Below are 19966 nucleotides of genomic sequence, written 5' to 3'. Positions count from 1 at the left end.
TTGTCTCTGGAAAATGATTACCAGAAGGGAAGAATTACAATTGAAAAATTGCCATGATTACCAATTTGAACATGTGACATGACTCAAAACAATAATTATTTTTGAAGAAGTTGAATGAATACCAAGATGATTGTTTTTCAGTAACTAGATTCTCACATATCATATGTATGTAAAAATAATGTAGGTGTAGCATTATCTTACTATTGTACATATTTTCTTCTTTCAGTGTGTAAAAACTGGAACTCACCTGCAACAAGAAAAGAAAATCATCATCGATTAGTGAATTTAAAATCATTTAAAACAGATAATAATTCAAGAAAAACGAATCCTCTTGAAATTACAGTCATAATAGAACATTTACTAGATTAATTTAGATGGATCATAAGTCGAGCATGACTCGAAAGTTCATAAAGGTCAACAAAATTCTCGAATTCAATTTCAACTTGACAAATTATGATGATAAAAAAATACCTCCTTTGTCTCACATCCCCTCTGGAAGAAATATTCAAAGAAAAGAAAGCAGATGTCCATAAACCAATATTCAAAGCTGAATTGTGCTGTTTTTTCCTTTACCAAAAAACAAAAAAACTTTCTAATTAGATAAAGTTTTTGAGAAAATATAAAAATATGGCAGATCCAAGTGAAACGTTCAGGGATCTCAATCATTTCCGAATGTATAGGTAATTAAAAATCAAAAAAGGCCTAAAATAAACATCCGCAATAATTTTATTTCAAATTAAAGATCCGGTCAAAAAGCTTTGATTTGCAAAATGAAATAAAACTTCCATTCCTTTAGGTACCTATCACTTTCAATAAACAGTAAATCGAAACAACCTTCCATAAAGTCTACATAAAGTCTATAAAACGAAGCATTGGAAACTCCATAAACTAAGTCGAAATCGAATGGCAAAGTAAAGAACAAACAGAAAAATAGGGTGGCTTGTGTCGGAAATTTCCAATCCATTAATTATCGCGATGTCCCAATTAATAAAAATCTGTAATCTAAAATTGATTCAAGCTGTTTTCCTTCAAATTGTTAGGTATACAAAAATTATATCGTTGAAACGAAACATCATCCATCCATCAACTTTATTCGTACCGGTATAAATCGCAGATGAATTAAAATCTCTGTTCTCGACATTTAGGTTAATAAAAAAATAAGTTTTAATTGAATATTTTTATAATAATTTTCCGCTGTATAATTTTATCAAAAATATTTTTCATTTTGTATCGAGAGAGGGGTAGAGAAGTATGCATGATCCTAACACTGAAAACAGAAAACTCAAACCAATCGGATTATATCCTTTCCAAGTCACATGAATTTTAAAGTTTTAAACGCAAAACAGCCCATAACTTTTACACATACGTACCTTTACCTACCTACCTACCTACCTACCTACTCAAATAGTAATGGAAATTTCTTTTGGAAAAGTAAACTGACATGACCTTTCAAAAGAAATCTGCTTTTGGTGCAGTAAAGGTACCACAAATATATCTTGGAGAACGCCTATTTCGTACAAAACAGAAATTTTTATCGCGGATTTTAAGTAATACTTTGGTTGCCTGGTTGCCTGGCAAGTTTCGCGTACGTACTCTTCAACTTTTATTTTGTATTACGTGATAAAATATTAAAAAGGTTTAGTTAAGTTTCATGCACGAAATTTCAATCACCTATAAATCATTTCGTTGCTATTTTTTCTACTTATATGTACCACACACCGCGAATAAATTATTCTTATGCGAAGGAAAACATTGAAATGGAATATAAAAAGAACGCCTAAAATTGTACAATTTCACGTGTATCAAAAAGTTTTTCGAATGCCAAAAGCTGTAACAAAAATCGCGTCGACAATTAAACACGAGCCTGACTTCGTAGTTACCGAATAAAACTTATCTATAAAATTAATTTTACGTAAAAAAAATAGAAGAGAAAAATAAGTCCCAGTTGGTGGTTTTTTCCATTCATTCGTATTGTAAATTCTAGACCGAGAACCAGCATCCTTTTTTAATAACAATGCATTTTAAAAAAATTTTCACGGTATAATTTTCTGTTTTTTAGCATCATTGGTTTTTGTACTTTCGAGGAATAATTTTAAACGGGCGAGAGAAGGAAAAATTTACCCATACCAGTATTATTCTTGTACGATGAAATTCAATAAGTTTTTTCCACTTCAAATGAGATGAGAAAAGGAAGTGTTAATACGAATTTCTGTATCTAATGGCAATTCATTGTCCCAAGTGTTTCTCTCTGTGATTTTCCACATTGATTTAACGTGCGTTCGAAAAATTTTATTTTTAATATAAAAATGTATTATCTGCTTTGTTTATACATTGCTTTTCCATGTTTATCAACTTACACCTACGTGAATGATTTTTTTTTTAATTTTCGTATTAAATTTTTTTAAAAATAAAAATTATTCGAGAAAATACCTAGGTAGGCTACATATGAGATTGTGGAACAAAGATGTATAAAAATACTTTCACATGTCGAACTAAGTTGTTAAGATAATAGGTGAGCTTTTCGTTGATCTTTTTCTAATGTTTCATCAGTTTTTGTACAAACAATGTAACAGCAAAATGACAAAAATATATCGAAAGTTAGGGGTAAAAAAAAAATGCAGTTTTGATTGAAAATTTATCTCTATAGATCTAAGAAATTCTTTTTGAATTAAAATTTCCAAATAAGATTTCCAGTTTCCATCAAGAGATAGAGTGTTTTCTTACACTTAATTTCTCACAGTCTTTCTCCTCTTCCTCGAATAATTTTTTAAAAATGCAGTTCCAGTCCTAGGACATTTATCTTCCACGAGCAAATACCAAATGAGATGAAACGATTGCCATCTTATGGAATTTTATAGTCGGCTTCGAGTAGAAAATTAAATTTTGCAGTTGAAAAAAGAAATGCAGAACATCGCATCCCATTTTACGCGTATTAAACATTTCGTAATAACGATTTTAAAATTTCAAACATTTTCAGCAAAAAAAAAAAAGTAAAAATTTGCGTATTGCATATTAAAACAGAATGATACTAAATCAAGCTAATGGGATTGCCTTTTTATTCCGTTCCTTTTTCATTCATATAGAAGGACACGACGAGCCATTTTTTCGATATTTCTTAAAATAATGAAATGAGGGGGAAAAATCGAACTTGAAATTCGGGCAGTATTTCGTGCTGAATGGAGATAAGAGCTCCACTTGAGAATATGAAAAAAAATACAGCCAATGCAGTTCAAATTTTAGGGCTCGATCCATCTCTTTGGGTTCAGTTTTGATTTTGAGAGTGAAACTTGGAGAAAAATTTAGCCAATTTACAAAGTTTAAAATAAATAGGAGGGTACATGAAGATTGAGGGTGGATCGTGACAAAAAAATTGAAGAATTTTGACAAAATTCAGTGGCCTTTATTGTAAGTTGAACGTCTGTCAAAATCAGAAAAATTTTGACTCAGGAGGTGTCCCTGGAGGGAAGATATGATTCCTCAAAGAAAAGGCATCTTAGAAAAAATTGTGATTTACTCAATGTTTTGGGGAAAATTGTGCAGTTTCAAAAGATAGGTAGTAGTAGGTACTTCAGATTCAACGTCGACCCTTTGCCATTTTCATCAAAATCCAAGATTATTTTTAGAGTTCTACTAGGTGAATAAAAATTTGCAAATCGCTTACTTTTTTAATAAAATTCGTGTTTTGAAAATTTTTTCTTCTCAAATGTTTTGCATTAATTAAACCAAAATATCGAAAAATGTCTCTTCTGAAACTGGAGAAACATTTTGGAACACAGTGGTTCCAATTTTTTGGTCATTATTGTCTATTTCAAGAAACTAAAAAAATTCATGTTTTTGGCAATTTTTCTCGATTTTTTGAAATTTATAATAATGGTCAAACTGGTAATTCTTCTCAAATTATAAGGATGGAAGGAGGGGGAACTTTTAGTAAATTATTGATAATTTTAATAAAATGAAGATTTCAGTGAATTATGTATTACCAATTTTAAGTACCTGTACTAGTTTTCGGTAAATTATTTCTAATCTATGGTAAATTGCTACCTAATTTTTTGGTAAATTACTGAGAATTTCGATCATGGTTTAAAATCAATATTTGAACTAAAATTTTCAGGATCTTATGTTTTGGCCAGAATAAATCAAGTAGCTTTACAAGGAAAGTATCCCACCAGGAGTAAACCTTTTTGAACCAGACAAAGGGGAACCAGAAAAGGGTCTCAAAAGTCAAAATAAACCACGTACAAACATTTCAAGCACTGAAATTCATTTTTCGATTTTTGGTGAATTTTTAAAAATTTTAATTTGGCTCATTTTCCATGAAAAAATCAAAATTTGACCAAATTGACGTAAAATGCTGAAATTTGACTTGTACCATTTTTTCAATCCTCCGAGTCGATTAGAGATGGTTTCAAATCGTTCTGAAGCCTCCAGTGGATATTTGGATTCTCCAATGAAATTAAGCGTCTATAAACTCGGATTCACTGTCTTTATCACCCTTTCAATCGATTTGGGTTTTTTCGCCAACTGGAAAATCCCAAAATCCGCTGGAGGCTCCAGAATTATTTGAAACCATCGTCGATTGACTTGAGAGGTCGAAAATAAGAGTACAAACCAAGTTTCAATCTATTGAGTCAGTTTGATCAAATTTTGATTTTTTTTGTCGAGGAATCTGAGCCAAATTTGAATTTTCAAAATTTCCCCTAAAATCGGAAAATTGATTTCAGTACATTATATTTTAGCCCGTGGTGTATTTTGGGGTCCTCTTCCGATTCCTCTCTGTCTGGTTCAAAAATTTATAAAATCCGAAACAAAATTCCCAACAAGTGTAATCAATACGCTTTATTTCATTGAAGATATAATTTAATAGCCAATAACCAAATCAAAACTAATTTCCACCTGAGCAGAGAGCTTCAAATGTAAAATTTCTAGTTCATTTCCACTGCCTACGCAAAGGCTTTCAAGCCGTGTAAAAAAAAGAATACTCTTTGGAATTCATAAATTCACCAACCTCGACCAATTTCCATAATGTTATGAAAAAAAATGTCAAAATACATGTAGGTAGGTAGGTATACCTACGATAGGGTGACCCTTAAAATGCAAAAGTAAATATTTTTTCGGTCTGACCCCCTAAATTTTTTAATTATATCATAAAATTCTCGAATACAAAATTTTAGCCCATTTGGAGGTCATTAACCCGTGCCGACTTGACCTAGAATGTTTAAATGGGATTTAACATAGGTTTTTAAGTGAAAATTGCATTTAAATTCCTCTTAGGCGCCTAAAAAATAATTCCGAGGGTTTTTTACAAGAAAATGCTACAAAAGCATGTCAAAGACCATATAAAACAATAACAGGTTCATGGGGACCCCCCTATCCTTCCTTCCTGCCCTAAAAATATAGGGGAAAATTCAATATTTTCAGGGTGGGAAGGAAGGGTAGGGGGGTCCCCATGAACCTGTTATTGTTTTATATGGTCTTTGACATGCTTTTGTAGCATTTTCTTGTAAAAAACCCTCGGAATTATTTTTTAGGCGCCTAAGAGGAATTTAAATGCAATTTTCACTTAAAAACCTATGTTAAATCCCATTTAAACATTCTAGGTCAAGTCGGCACGGGTTAATGACCTCCAAATGGGCTAAAATTTTGTATTCGAGAATTTTATGATATAATTAAAAAATTTAGGGGGTCAGACCGAAAAAATATTTACTTTTGCATTTTAAGGGTCACCCTAACCTACGACTATGTAGTATGTACCTATAAGCACAAAATGAAAGGAAAAATACCCTCAAAAATGGGCATTTTTCTTCATAAAATTACTCGTCGAGAAAATATATGGTTATAATGTATGCGAGTATCCGAATTCCCGAGCATACTCTTCTTATCCAACGAGAGTAAAAATTATACCACGCTAATACGAGTAGCTGCGAATTTGAATCACAATTACTTTCTATATACATAGGCTAAATAGACGTGGCTACACGAAAACAATCTAAATAATGTAAAATAAAATACGACAGTCGAAAATTAAAATTCCCATCATGTTGAGAGCAAAATATGCAACGATTTTACTCGCAGAGACGTTCAAGTCTCACGAGACACCAGTAAGTCTCAAGTTGAAAATTCTTTCGCTATTTTCAAATTATTTCTTTTCACATAGCTAAAGGATTTTTCATTTTCAATACTTAAGGGGCTTTTCGCATAAGACACGAAAAATTGACTCTATTGTAAACAATCCCACCATACTCGACGTTCTTCTTCATCCTGAATCTCGCGTGAATTTGTTATACTCGCGAGCCGAATTTCAAGACGCAAAATTTTTATTGGAGGTTTATAGCGTAGTCGTATAGGATGTGATGGTACTACAGAAATACATACTAACTATGTAAGACGATGACATACCACAAAAATTGATAAATTCTTTCCCAAGTACTTACATGTCAAAAAGTATATAACTTCTTTCAAAACTCTACAACTAATCGTATGCATATTACATACTCGTATGCGCAGAAGTGCACCATCTTTTGAAGCTCTTTGCAATACATGACCGTGTGACTCTCTTATACATCTTTCAAAGTCTTCTTTAAAAGAGTATAAACGTACCTTAGACTTATATCTACTAGGTATATAAGGTAGGTACCTTATATATGTTCTCTGCGTACATATCGACGTCACTTGCATGTCCTCTTGATGCGAATATCACTTTGTTACATTACATCAACGTGGTGGATAAATGGCATATCCAGAAAAGATTCGAAACGTCGCTTACATCCCTTTTTTCAACGTCGAACCCATCGTCGCCTTCGAAATTGCCGCTTTTATTCGACGAAACCTTTTGTAATTATATATAAGCAAGCTCGCACAAAAGAGAACTTTACTCGTTGAATGGAATCGTATCGATACGCTAGCCAATTTTTCCACCAAATAAAACCGCGTACAGATGAATTTTTCCAACACTGGACTATACGTTATGTAAATATATACGAATAAAAAGTAGCGGAAAAGGTCATTGCGTACATCTTACGCGAAATAAAAATGAAACTTATCGTATAATAAACCTGAAAAAATAGGTATATCGCGCCAGGAAACGATGTTATATATTTTTTATTTAAATCGCAGGAAGAGTAAAGTATAAATTACCTTTACTGAGAATAAAACAATAATACATTTTTTTTGTGGGTAAATTAAGTACGTATAGGAAGGTGTAGTCTTTGTTTGGTGTATTTTTAAATAATCAATTCACCTATTTGTATTTGTTTCGTCAGCGTTTGGCATTTTATAAGTTAATTTTTTATTTTTATGTAGAACTATGTAGGTACCAAACTGAACTGTGAAGGTTCATCTTGAGACTAAAGAATTTGAAACAAATCTGATTGCTGGGCTTACAAGAAATTATAAGTAGGTACGTGATTGAAATTCAGTTAGGAAACTCCGGAAAGCTCACAAAGTTCAACATAAAAGCTCAACTTTTTTAAAAATGCCCATAAATTGTGGACTAGGTATTTAATTTGAGATCTTTTAGTTCAAATATCGAATTTGGTGAATTGGCACAAAAACTCGTTTAAAATTCTACTTCTCAGGAACCGTTGAACCGATTTTGATCAAATTTAAAATTTCATCCCTTGACAGCTTTCGAGCGTAATCGCAAACAAAATTGAACTTTTGGAAATTTTTATGAGGTGACTGCACAAAATTCATTAAAAATTGAATTTCTCAGGAACGGCTGAACCGATTATGATCAAATTTGAAATTTCACAACTAATGCTAGTAGCCCTGCCGGAAATTTCATCATCATCATCATCAAGTTCCAAAAGCTCAAAGCTTCCAAGTTTATCGAGTGACAAAATTTTTTTCGACATTTTGTAAAACTCATTACCAAGAAAACGGCTGAACCGATTTCGATAAAACTTGAAATCCCACTAGGCCTTCACGATTCCTACAAAGTACCTACTAATAAGACCCTCAATTTTTGGTGAATCATTCATGAACGAATTGATCAATTTTTTGGGAGAACCATTCGCGAACAAGTACTCAGATTCATTTTTTTTTGGCGAATCATACGCCAACGAATTGATTAATTCTTTAATTTGTCAATCAATTCGTTCGCGAAGGAGTCATTTATATGTACGAATCAATTCGTTCGCGAATGATTTACCAAAAATTATTCATTTCATTCGCGAACGAGTCACTTATACAAATCAATTCGTTCGTGAATGATTCATCAAAAACTAAGTAAATGAATCGATTTGTTCGCGACCGAGTCACTTATACGAATCAATTCGTTCGCGAGTGATTTGCCAAAAACTATTCAATTCGTTCGCGAACGAGTCACTTATACAAATCAATTCGTTCGTGAATGATTCACCAAAAATTGAGTAAATGAATCGATTCATTCGCGAACGAATCGATTCATTTTTTGGCGAATTATACGCCAACGAATTGATCAATTCTTTAATTTATTAATCAATTCGTTCGCGAAGGAGTCACTTATGTGTACGAATCAATTCGTTCGCGAATAATTGACCAACAATTATTCAATTCGTTCGCGAACGAGTCACTTATACAAATCAATTCGTTCGTGACTGATTCATCAAAAATTAAGTAAATGAATCGATTCGTCCGAGAACGAGTCACTTATACAAAATAATCAATTCGTTCGTGAATGATTCATCAAAAATTGAGTAAATGGTTCGCGAGTGATTTACCAAAAAAAGGCAAAAATTATTCAATTCGTTTGCGAACGAATCGATTTATTTTTTTGGCGAATCATACGCCAACGAATTAATCAATTCTTTAATTTATATTTATAAATCAATTCGTTCGCGAATGATTTACTTTACCAAAAATAATTCAATTCGTTCGCGAACGAGTCACTTATACAAATGAATTCGTTCGTGAATGATTCACCAAAAATTGAGTAAATGAATCGATTCGTTCGCGAACGAGTCACTTATACAAAATAATCAATTCGTTCGTGAATGATTCGTCAAAAATTGAGTAAATGAATGTATTCGTTCGCGAACGAGTCACTTATACGAATCAATTCGTTCGCGAATGATTCGCCAAAAATTATTTAATTCGTTCACGAATGATTTACTAAAAAATTCAATTCGTTCGCGAACGATTCACCTAGAAATCAATCAATTTGTTCAATCGCCAACCGGTTGTAAATGATTCGAATTCGATTCGATTCGATTCACAATCACTTCGCTTAAAAACAGATCAATTCCTATACAATAGTTCCTCAAAAACCGGATTAATCGTAAATTAATTGATCCGTTTGCGAATGATTCACCAAGAAATCAATCAATTTATTTAATCACCAATCATTCGTAAATGATTCGATTCGATTGTAAACAGATTAATTGCTGCACAAATGTTTTAAAATAAGTGAATCAATTTGTTTGTAAAAGATTTTTATTGGGTGGATACTTGATAGCATTTATAATACATTACACTAATTTCAAAATGGAGAAGATTTATTAATTCTAATATGAACTTAAATGTAGGCATAATATAATTATACTTAATAGAAGTAATGGTAAGTAATTAAGAGATGTGCTATATGGTACATCCTACCATCAAGGAAGCTCTCATGATGATCCACATAAATTGATACATACTATAACCAGAAACTGACTCATGACTGATTTTTATTTTTTCTCCTTCTTCTTTTTTTCTTTTTTTCGGGCAAAATGACCTCATCACTAGTGCATGTATCCTTGAAGCAACGATGAACAGCCGCCACATTGTAAAAATCTTGGTCGCCTAGTTTGTCCTTCATCATCGCCCAATTCCCTTGTAGATTTTGTAATTGATACATTTCATTTCTAAACACATACAACAGACCGTTATCGTAATACGTGATGAGTATAGTATCCGTACTGAAATTGCTCAAACATCTCACAGGAAGCGAAATCTCTCGCCATGATGATAATTTAAGATCGAACAAAAATATCACAGATTGGAGTAATATGGCGATACCATCTTTGACATTGGTCAGTCTTAAAGGACACTCAGAATCACGCAAAGTAGGCAGATCTGGTAGGAAAATCCAAGAATTTTGTTGGGAATTCCACATTTGTGCGACGTAATGATTGGAATCGTTTTTGAAAATTCTGTATAGGTGTGTGCCATCACTAGTAAAAAGATAAATTCTTCTGACCCTATTAAAACCATACCGTTCTATTTCGCCACCTTTAAAAATCATTTCCCATCGATTCAATTTTGTGGAATATCTCATTACTGCACCAGATTCCCTGAAGCAACAGTACACTCGACCCTCGCAATTTAATATTACACCATCGCGACCTCGTGCAATGCGAGGGATTCCTGCCAAAGAGTAGAGTTTCTTTAACGATAAATTGTAAACGTAGAACGCAGATTTGTGGTATATCTCACAAAGCATGAATAAATTATCCTCGATTAGAGTTGCCGATAATGGATACTCTGGGTGGTAGTACTTTTCCGAATCATCCTCATAATGAAACTGGAGAGACCTCAAAGGTGCAATACTGTTCAACTTCACATCCAAAATATTACACCTAAAGCCTGCAGTTCCATCGTATTTATAGGACGTTGCAATAAATATTGGAATTTCTCCCATTGTTGAATCTTCCGTACTGGAATGAGGAACTAACGAAGTTACGCACAGTATTTCCCATAATTTTTCTCTGATCGACTGTTGCGAGCAGCTACTCAAATCTTGAGGAATTTCAGCAATCTTATAATCATCTCGGTTCACTGTGCGATTGCGATTTATACTCGAGGCAATTTCAGGTATTAATTGATACCGGCTTCCTACATCGTGTGCGATCCATTTAGCACAAATATCCACGATCTGATGAGGATCATCGAAATGGAAACTTGGTAAAGCGAGTATATTCTTCAACGTAGCGCAAGTAATCGTACAGAACAGCGATTCGTTGATGTATGGCCATGTGGCAAGCACATGCTTATACAGCAAAAACGCGTGTTCGCGATCAAATCTTTCTTTGTCGCGGGTGAAGTTCAATACCTCGATGACATTTTCAGGTGTCATTTCGTCCACATTTTCAATAATCCATTTCAAGCCCACATTCACCAATTTCTCAAGTCCCCAGTTTTCACTAGCGTACAACATGTAAGTAACACAATCGAAAGATGACTTCTCTGCGCGGTAATAGTTGAGAGATTTAAGAACTTGATTCTCTGCGTGCTTTTTGTTCAATATTTTGGTTATATCGTCGTTATTCAGTGTCCGAAGATTTTCCACCACCCAACGCGTGCATATTATCGTCAATATGTCGCATTGTAATGTTTCGTTAACCTTCCACACGCGATGATAGAAATCACGCGTAAGGTTTTTGGCTGCATCAGATTTGAAAAATTTGCAAACTAAATTGGAAATCTGCTTACACGCAGACGACGACACATTAGAGAACGAGTCGTCGTCTACGGTAAGATCTAGTATTTGAAGAATTTCTTCAATACTCACATCTTTTGCATTATTTTCTATCCAAGATAAACTTTTTTCTATCAATTTATTCATTTTCAAAGTTTCTCCTGCTTTCAGCATTCCCAATGATTCTGCGAGCGTTTTCAATTCAATATCGTCAAAATATATGTACCTGACGACCGCGTCAAAAGTATTTTCATCGATGTTTACTGTGTGATGTATGTCTTTACTCTTACACGTTGATGATTCCGCAGATTGACCCAGCGATTGGCAGTTTTTGGCAGAAAATAGGTCAGTGAAATATCTCGATGCTGTTTTCAACACGGATTGATGAAGTTTATACGTTTTTTCACCAGCTTTTATCGTTACATCGTATAAATATTCGTTCTCAAAGAATTTGATCCATTTTTGTTTTTTATAAATTTCATTTATTCTAGTACATCCCACTGACGATACGAAATTTTGATTTTCAGGGTCTGAAACATGAAAAAGTAAGAGTAATTTTAATCTACCAGGCCTAAATTTCCCTTGGCAGTCACTAGGATATATTTTTGAAACTTTAGACCAAAGTTGATGGAGACCCATAGGCCAGCTGGCCAGAAAAATTTTGTAGCCTATGCCAGATCATCAAAACAATTTCAGTTGCCCAAATTAATTTTTAAATTAATGTGCCTATAATATGTATGTATAGGTATTATTTAGCTTCCAAAATTAATTGCCAAATGTTCTAGAAAATTTTTTAAAATTTGGAAAAATCGAATATTCTGCAGGAGGCTCTAGAAAAGCTGTACCTATACCTATTAGACAAGATAGAGCTAATTCATGCAAATTTTCAAAAACTCCCTGCGAATAGAAAACTTTGGGTTTTTTGAATTATTAATACCTAGCTGAAATTCCCTCGGTACTACCTATCTGTTTTAGAGTCTCCCAAGTGGATTTTTCAACACCTTCGCTCTCTAAAAAAAATGATAAAGACATGAATTTTAACAGACAGAAACCAAGTTTGAAAATTTTTTTTGCGCCTAAATTGCTAGAAATGAAGGTTTATATAGGAGAAAAAAATTGTACATACAAAGTCTCTTTCACAAGAAAGCTTCTAAGAGTAGATATGTATGATCGAAAAAATAAAAAATTCCTCATATTATTCAGAACATACTTAATTCAACTCACCATCAAGATCAATTTCTCCATTGTAATCCAAAAGATCAAAAAAATATCTTCGGATCCCTTCTTCAATCATATCTTCTTTCACATTATTCAATGGAATGTTGACATTAGCAGCGGTTATTCGAAATGAAGTCCGAAACAGTCTATAATTCGCAGCATTCACCAGTTTTATAAAACCATTCGATCGTTTTTTAACGTCGTGACAGATCCATTTGGCACAAATCCGACTAACGATATTCTTTTCATAAGCACAAGGGTAGTAGAGGGTTTCGCGTTGTTGCATCTTCATGATATCAACGAGATCTTCTAATTGTAAGAGGAGAAATTCTTGATGATTGAGCAAATGCACGAAATGACAGGATAGATAGTAATGGACATTGGATTCCAAATATTGGTAATCTCGATTTCCGCTGATGAAATTACACAATTCGAGCATTTGCGGATCAAAATCTTTATCTTTTTCCATACATTGCCTTAGGAACGTTTCAAACGGCTTCAGATCGATATCCATTTGCAAGTAATCCATAGCTATCAATAATGAAACGTAGCTATCGGCATTTATCAACGACTCGAGATCTTTTCCATTGATTACGGGTCATTCCATGCCAAATCGGCGGATTTTTGCACGAGGGGTCTTCGATTTTTTTCAAAATCAGATGATTTGTAGAGGTCATCAAACGATGACGAATGACGCAAACCGGACATTTTTTCGATTTTTTTTGACGGAGCTGTGGCGCTTCAAAGTTCTCCAAAATGGCCGAAAATGGAAAATTTCAGTTGCAAATTGCTCCGGTTGTACGTGGTATAGAATTTTGAACTTTTTTTCAAATTGTAGTACTTTGAGAGGGTAATCGACGAGTGATGTCAAAATCAGTGTTGCCACTTTCAAAAACCTAAAAAAATCGATTTTAAAACTTATAATTTAAATATAACCACGATCTCGGCGAGTAAAAATTCTGAAAAAATTCTCAGTTTTAGTCCTTTTTATGTAGAATAACATATCAAAAAATTAGACTGGCATCTTTTTTCATTTTCGAGAAAAAAAAATTACAAGTTTTACAATTGCTGCAAAAGTACCATCCGAAACCTAAAAAATGAAAATTTTTGCATTTTTGAAATATTTTACCAATGTGTAGACGATAATATGAAAAAAATCCCCCTCCCCCCATTTGTCAACGAATTGGCATTTTTCGTGCTATAAATTTTTATTTCAAGAGTGAAATTAATGCATTTTTCGTCAATTTGTCGACAAATTGGGGGGAGGGGGATTTTTTTCACATTATCGTCTACACATTGGTAAAATATTTCAAAAATGCAAAAATTTTCATTTTTTAGGTTTCGGATGGTACTTTTGCAGCAATTGTAAAACTTGTAATTTTTTTTTCTCGAAAATGAAAAAAGATGCCAGTCTAATTTTTTGATATGTTATTCTACATAAAAAGGACTAAAACTGAGAATTTTTTCAGAATTTTTACTCGCCGAGATCGTGGTTATATTTAAATTATAAGTTTTAAAATCGATTTTTTTAGGTTTTTGAAAGTGGCAACACTGATTTTGACATCACTCGTCGATTACCCTCTCAAAGTACTACAATTTGAAAAAAAGTTCAAAATTCTATACCACGTACAACCGGAGCAATTTGTAACTGAAATTTTCCATTTTCGGCCATTTTGGAGAACTTTGAAGCGCCACAGCTCCGTCAAAAAAAATCGAAAAAATGTCCGGTTTGCGTCATTCGTCATCGTTTGATGACCTCTACAAATGATCTGATTTTGAAAAAAATCGAAGACCCCTCGTGCAAAAATCCGCCGATTTGGCATGGAATGACCCTACATCGATTATGGCAGAAAACGTGTCGCTGTCCAAGGCACCGATTTCCACAAAATTACTATATTTCTCTGCGTAATCTTCGGTGAATAATTTCTCGAAGTAATTGGACACTAAAGCTAATTGCAAACGATTCAATAGATAAGTTTTCTCGCCAACTTTTACCGAAACGTCATAAAACTTGGAAAAAGGTTCCTCTGTTGTAGTCTTTGGTTCTGATTTCGAAGAAATACGATGGCAGGGTTCGTCGTAATCATCATAATCGTAATCAGAATAGCAATCCGATGCTTCTGCATAAGACTCCCATTCATTATAGGCGTACATGATTCTTGAAGTAATGTACTGTATACTGAAATTATGACGTAAACTGTCGTTAGATTTTAATGGAATATTTTGTTGAAATATCAATAGATACCTAGAGCATAAATTACAAACCTCGATATTTCCAGTTCTGGTTGAGAAGACGCAGAAACGAAACGATCAAAAATATCTTATAATTGCGGTATTCCTTGCATACTGGACAACGTGCAAAATTCTTTCTTCAAGTCACACTACGTATAGTCAGTAGTCACACGTGTGATCCTTGATCCTTAACATCCTTAACTCCTTATCAATCTTATCAATAATGTTTCTTCGCGCTTTGGTAATGCCATCAATTTGGGGAAAATAAGGAATGGGTAACGCCCAAGATGTAGGCCTATTACCACGCGGTGCAGTGCATGCATGTCAACGTGCATATGCTGTGTGCAAAGGTGTGTAATGTGCAATGTGCACCTATGGTGCATCTTCACGAAACCGTAAAAATCTGGAAAGCACCACTCATTTCCAGGATTTTCGTGACCATAAAATTGACTTAAAAATTGAAAGTTCATCATTAAAATTAAATGTTTAATTTTTTCTTTACTAAATTAATTGTTGTGGTTTTGTGGGTTTTAGTGGTGGCTTTATAGTTTCAGAAATTCAGACTTTTAGCTCAATTACCTATATCATTTTGTGTATTTTTTGACTTGAGGTTCTCATAATCCTGCACTAAACTACATTTCTCAAATTTTGAAGAAAAATAAATGACATTTTAACAATGCCAGCTTTCCAAGACCAAACCACAGTACATCTGAAATTTAAAAAAAAATGTTTCTGGAGGCTCCAAAACGAATTAAACCTTCTCCGGTTGATCTGTGAGGTTGAAAATGTGGTACATTTTAAATTTTAGCTTTTCAACTTTGATCGGGTGCAACTTTGTAGGTAGAAATTAAAATTTTTAAAAAATTGCTGGAGGCTCCAGAAGTGCTCAAAACAGCTGGAAACTGTTTTCCAATCAATTCGGAAGGTCAAAAATATGGTGCATATTGAATTTCAACTTTTTTGGCCCTTTGATGATAGAAAATTCACTAAAATCATTAAATGAACTTTAGCACAAGAAATATTGGTCGGTAGAAATTTCCCACGCTCTTTCGATCTAGTTTGATTTGGAGCTTTGAACCCAAAATTTTTCTGTTTTAAAAGTACCCATATTCCTTGTAAATATTTTAAATTTTTTAAAATGTGCTAAAAATCCAAAAAACTAAATTCATTTTTTGTAAGTGGCTTGGTGTGTATTTTTGAATGCTTTTTGATTTTTCGTAGTCAATTTCAAAAATTTTCTATCGACCCAGACCAGATACCTTTCTTATTATACTTGTTACCGATTTTCACACTCAAAATCAGAGCTTATTTTGTCAGACATTCAAAAATAAAACAACAGTCAAATTGATTATACATTTGATACAATTCACAACGAAACTAGCAAATCGGTTCATAAATAAAAACGTAGGTATAATTCAAGCACAATACATACCTACGTAGGACATTGTTTACAAGCGTTTATATAAAATTTGAAAAAAGAAGAGGAAAAAATCGATACATTCGAATACATTAGAACTTGTAAACACATCAAAAGTCCTTCCTTACATGCAAAAAAAAAAAAAAAAAAAGACGAGTAATTGCGTTTTTCCGTTTCTATATTTGACAGAAATAGAAATAAGCATAGATGTCGACTATAAAGAATACTCGTATTTTGTGGCAAAATGAAATATTTCATTCCATCAACATTGTTTCAGTGTCATTGGTGGTTGTTTGATTCTATGTCAGGACCTATATTATTAGAACGCACATTCTACGTATTCTATAGCTCTACAAATACAATCTCGAAGCTCCCCTATAAGACGTATATTTTTTCATATTCATTGAACTTGATCAGATTACCTATATGAAAACATCTAATTACCTACTCTAGTAACTTTATTATTAAAATCAACTACACGAGCAGGTACCTACTACCTACCCATAGTCAACATGTGAAACATTGATAAGCTTACATATTTGACGCAAATTAAACCCATAAACGGCGTTCAAGAAAACTTTACGGCATCATTGCTAAATCACATCCGCACATTGACTCCAAACTCGAACTCGACTACCTCGTTTCAATTCTTCATTTCGATAACACTCGCGGTTAGACGAGATTCAACCAACTGAAAATCTTCATTCGAACCAGATACCCATTTTGGAAAATGGAAACGCGACAGTAATTATGAAAATGAAAATACGAATATGTCTGATTTAACTACAATGATTTACAATGCATCAAAGGGCAAGCCAGCGAAAGGAAACGGGGGAGGGGGGTTGTAGGTCTTCAAGCATTGTTTTCATCCATCAAACAGGACAGATTTACAGTATCAGGGTTTGCTAAAATGTAGCTTTGTCTAATGCCAGCGTAATTTTATTACATTTCAATGTTTGTTCAAGGTGTTCTTGTTTTCGCGAATATATTTGTACGTAAACGTACGTAAATGAGCGAGCGAGACGCGACGACTGAGATAATCCTATAGTTAGAGGAATTCCGATGCCGATTTCCTAATAGCGCTTTGTTCACCAACATAGCCGCGCGATTACATAAAAGATTAATAGATTAATTGATACCTTAATTAATATACAAACTGCCGCCGAGGATTACCCCAGTGGAATATGGTGTGAGTCATGTGCGGTCAAATAGATTTGTATGACATATGCCAGCATATTACGCGTATGCTGGCGTAGTTTTAGAACCAATTAAGAAAATTAAGTTTTCGAAGAGACATGGTCAAATAGGTACGCACCTTTTTTATTTTTTTACTTCCTTAAAAAAAAAATTAAAAACTTTGAAATTTGAAGCTTTTTTAAAGGGAGGGGGTGGATGGGCTGAATATGATCTGGAAAGGCTGGAATTTCACCAACGTTTTTTAGAAAGTAGATCATGACAATTTTTATGAAAGTTTTTTTAAAAATTGGAATAAATTTGAAAATTGGTTAAATTTTTTAGACACCCTATGCTTGAATGCGCTTCTGTAAAAATTTAATATGTACGTATGAATCTTTACTCCATCTCAGTTCTCAATTTTTTTTACCAAAACAGAAAAAAATTCTGTCAATTTTTTAATATCATTAGAAAATATAACAAGTAGGCAATGATTACCTACGAAACGAAAGCGATTCAAAATTTCACGAAAAGTTTCCACTATAAGCTTCGATTTTCATTATGATGAAAAATCGCCCCAATATGTACCTAAATAAATATCTAGGTAGGTAGGTCGTTTTACATTTCGAATACGTATTTATATAATACGAGGAAACCCTCACTTAGAAATATGATTAACATAATGCGAATCAATGAACAGAAAATAAAGCGATTCTTAAGACACGAAGTTGTGAAAAAAGATAGCATCGTCGCGAGAATATCCAAGATTATAAGAGGGCGACAAAGATTAAATTATAAAATGAAATGAAAAGTAGTGCTATAAAAAGAAAGTACGGATGAGTAGTTATTATAGTCTCACACTGAATTCTATCCATTAGCGAAGGTGGTACTTCGATCGCCGTTCGCCGACGACGACGACGCTGATGCTGGTACATTCACACTGATGGTACGAGTAGAGGTAGGTATTTCTTCTTCACAGCTGAACTGAACTGTCTACGTATATAAAGTTTTCATATCCTTGGGTAGGTAATTTTCAGCTAGAATGTAATACAATTCAGGAAAGGTTCCGAGAACTCTATAATACGGTATTGAAAAAATAAAGAACGCATAAAAATCCTACGTAGTAGGTACTACTACCTGCAGTGCCTACCTATACATTTTTTTTCTCAACGAAAAGGGAAAAAATTTTGATAGTTTTTCTATTATCGGGTGATCGAGATGTGAGAAAAAGAGCGTCGTTTTATAGAGCATACATATCTATAGTAAAATGTACATAATAGGTATGCAAGAATCACCTTTACGAACACATTATTAATATGAAACTAACGTTTTATAATCCCAACGGTAACTATCGGGGCTTCGATATGGGTACAATACATTTCGGTTGCGGCGAATACGATTTATTAATGTAAAATCGTATATTGGTAGGTAAACGATATATTCAAGTTACCGAATCGTATTTGAAATACGATCGCAGTAGTAATACATATAAGTAGGTAAATGCTCGCAATACGTAGGTAGTATGAGTAAATTTACATCGTACATATAATTAATTGGTAAAACAAAAAAGTCATTTAAAATCGCTAGTTATTAATTCTTTTTTCCTCAGAAAAAGGGAGGAATAAGTGCATACGTTTTAGAGCGATAAATTGTAAATTATCATAAAAGGGTTGAACCTAGGTCTCGTGCACTTACTCTCCTCTTCAATGAAATGGGAGAGGAAAATAATTCGGTGGAAAGTAACGCTCGTTTCAAGTTGAAAGTTCATCCAGAAATTTTTTTAGTCCTGGAGGTAAGTAGACTTGCGGACGATTTGGTTTATCAAGACAGAAAAAAATCGTTCAATGACGAATGAATCACTTGTAAAACAGAGTTGGAAAGCCAGCCCAAAACCAATGATTTTTGCGGTGTTTCGTGAGCTAAAAGCCAGCTCAGCTATCCTTTGCATTAGCTTTTTTTTAAAAAAATTTATTTTGTGGATATACAATATACATAGGCTATGTACCTACTTTTCAGGGTGGTGACGAAAAAAATGTTGGAGGATTTTAACCAAGCTCGGTGAAGACCTTTCATTGTGAGTTGAAAGTTACTCGAAAAAGATTGGCTCCGGAAGTGCCCTGGAGAGCAAATATGATGGTTTTTTCACTCTAGCTCCTCCCTACCCAAGCTGTCCTGAAAAAAATGGCTCGGTTCCATAAATATGGTACATTGGGATTGAGCCATTGCCATCAAAATCCAAGACCACTTTTAGGGTTCCACTAAGCGGTTGAAAATTTGCAAGTCACTCATTTTAAGGGTAAGGTACTTAGACCTACCTACATACCTAAATTCGTGTGTTTTTTAAAAAAATTTTCTTAGGAAATATTTCGCATTAATTATGACAAAATATAAAAAAACATCATTTCTGAAACTGAAAAAAAAATTTGGAACGCAGCGGTGCCAATTTTATGATCATTCTTGCCAATTTCAAAAAATTGAGAAAAAAGCCAAAACCATAATTATCACATTTTTGCATTTTGAAATTGGAAATAATGGCCAAAAAATTGGCA

The 19966-nt window shown here is 33.5% G+C and overlaps 2 protein-coding genes across 4 annotated transcripts in view; both read right to left on the bottom strand.

The window, feature by feature from the left end:
* LOC135831276 (tachykinin-like peptides receptor 99D) overlaps window positions 1-19966 on the bottom strand; it is a 254418-nt gene that overhangs the window by 187078 nt on the left and 47374 nt on the right. The window lies entirely within an intron of this gene.
* LOC135831271 (uncharacterized) lies at window positions 9399-13184 on the bottom strand. Its single transcript, XM_065343638.1, has 2 exons — window positions 12602-13184; window positions 9399-11907 (listed from the first exon to the last, which is right to left on the bottom strand). The coding sequence occupies exons 1-2, from the start codon at window positions 13122-13124 to the stop codon at window positions 9635-9637; spliced, it is 2796 nt and encodes a 931-aa protein (XP_065199710.1). The 5' UTR covers window positions 13125-13184; the 3' UTR covers window positions 9399-9634.

The sequence above is a fragment of the Planococcus citri genome, chromosome 1 (assembly GCF_950023065.1).
Source record: "Planococcus citri chromosome 1, ihPlaCitr1.1, whole genome shotgun sequence".
Taxonomy (NCBI): Eukaryota; Metazoa; Arthropoda; class Insecta; order Hemiptera; family Pseudococcidae; genus Planococcus; species Planococcus citri.
Note: the sequence above shows the minus strand (reverse complement) of the source record. Positions and strands in the feature narration are given on the sequence as shown.

What these genes read in the sequence shown, in the direction of transcription:
- LOC135831271 (XM_065343638.1), bottom strand. Translation starts at nt 13,124, where the DNA reads ATGGATTACTTGCAAATGGATATCGATCTGAAGCCGTTTGAAACGTTC. An exon ending in TGGAGAAATTGATCTTGATG is followed by an intron (nt 11,908 to 12,601) that starts GTGAGTTGAATT and finishes TTCATGTTTCAG; the next exon opens with ACCCTGAAAATCAAAATTTC.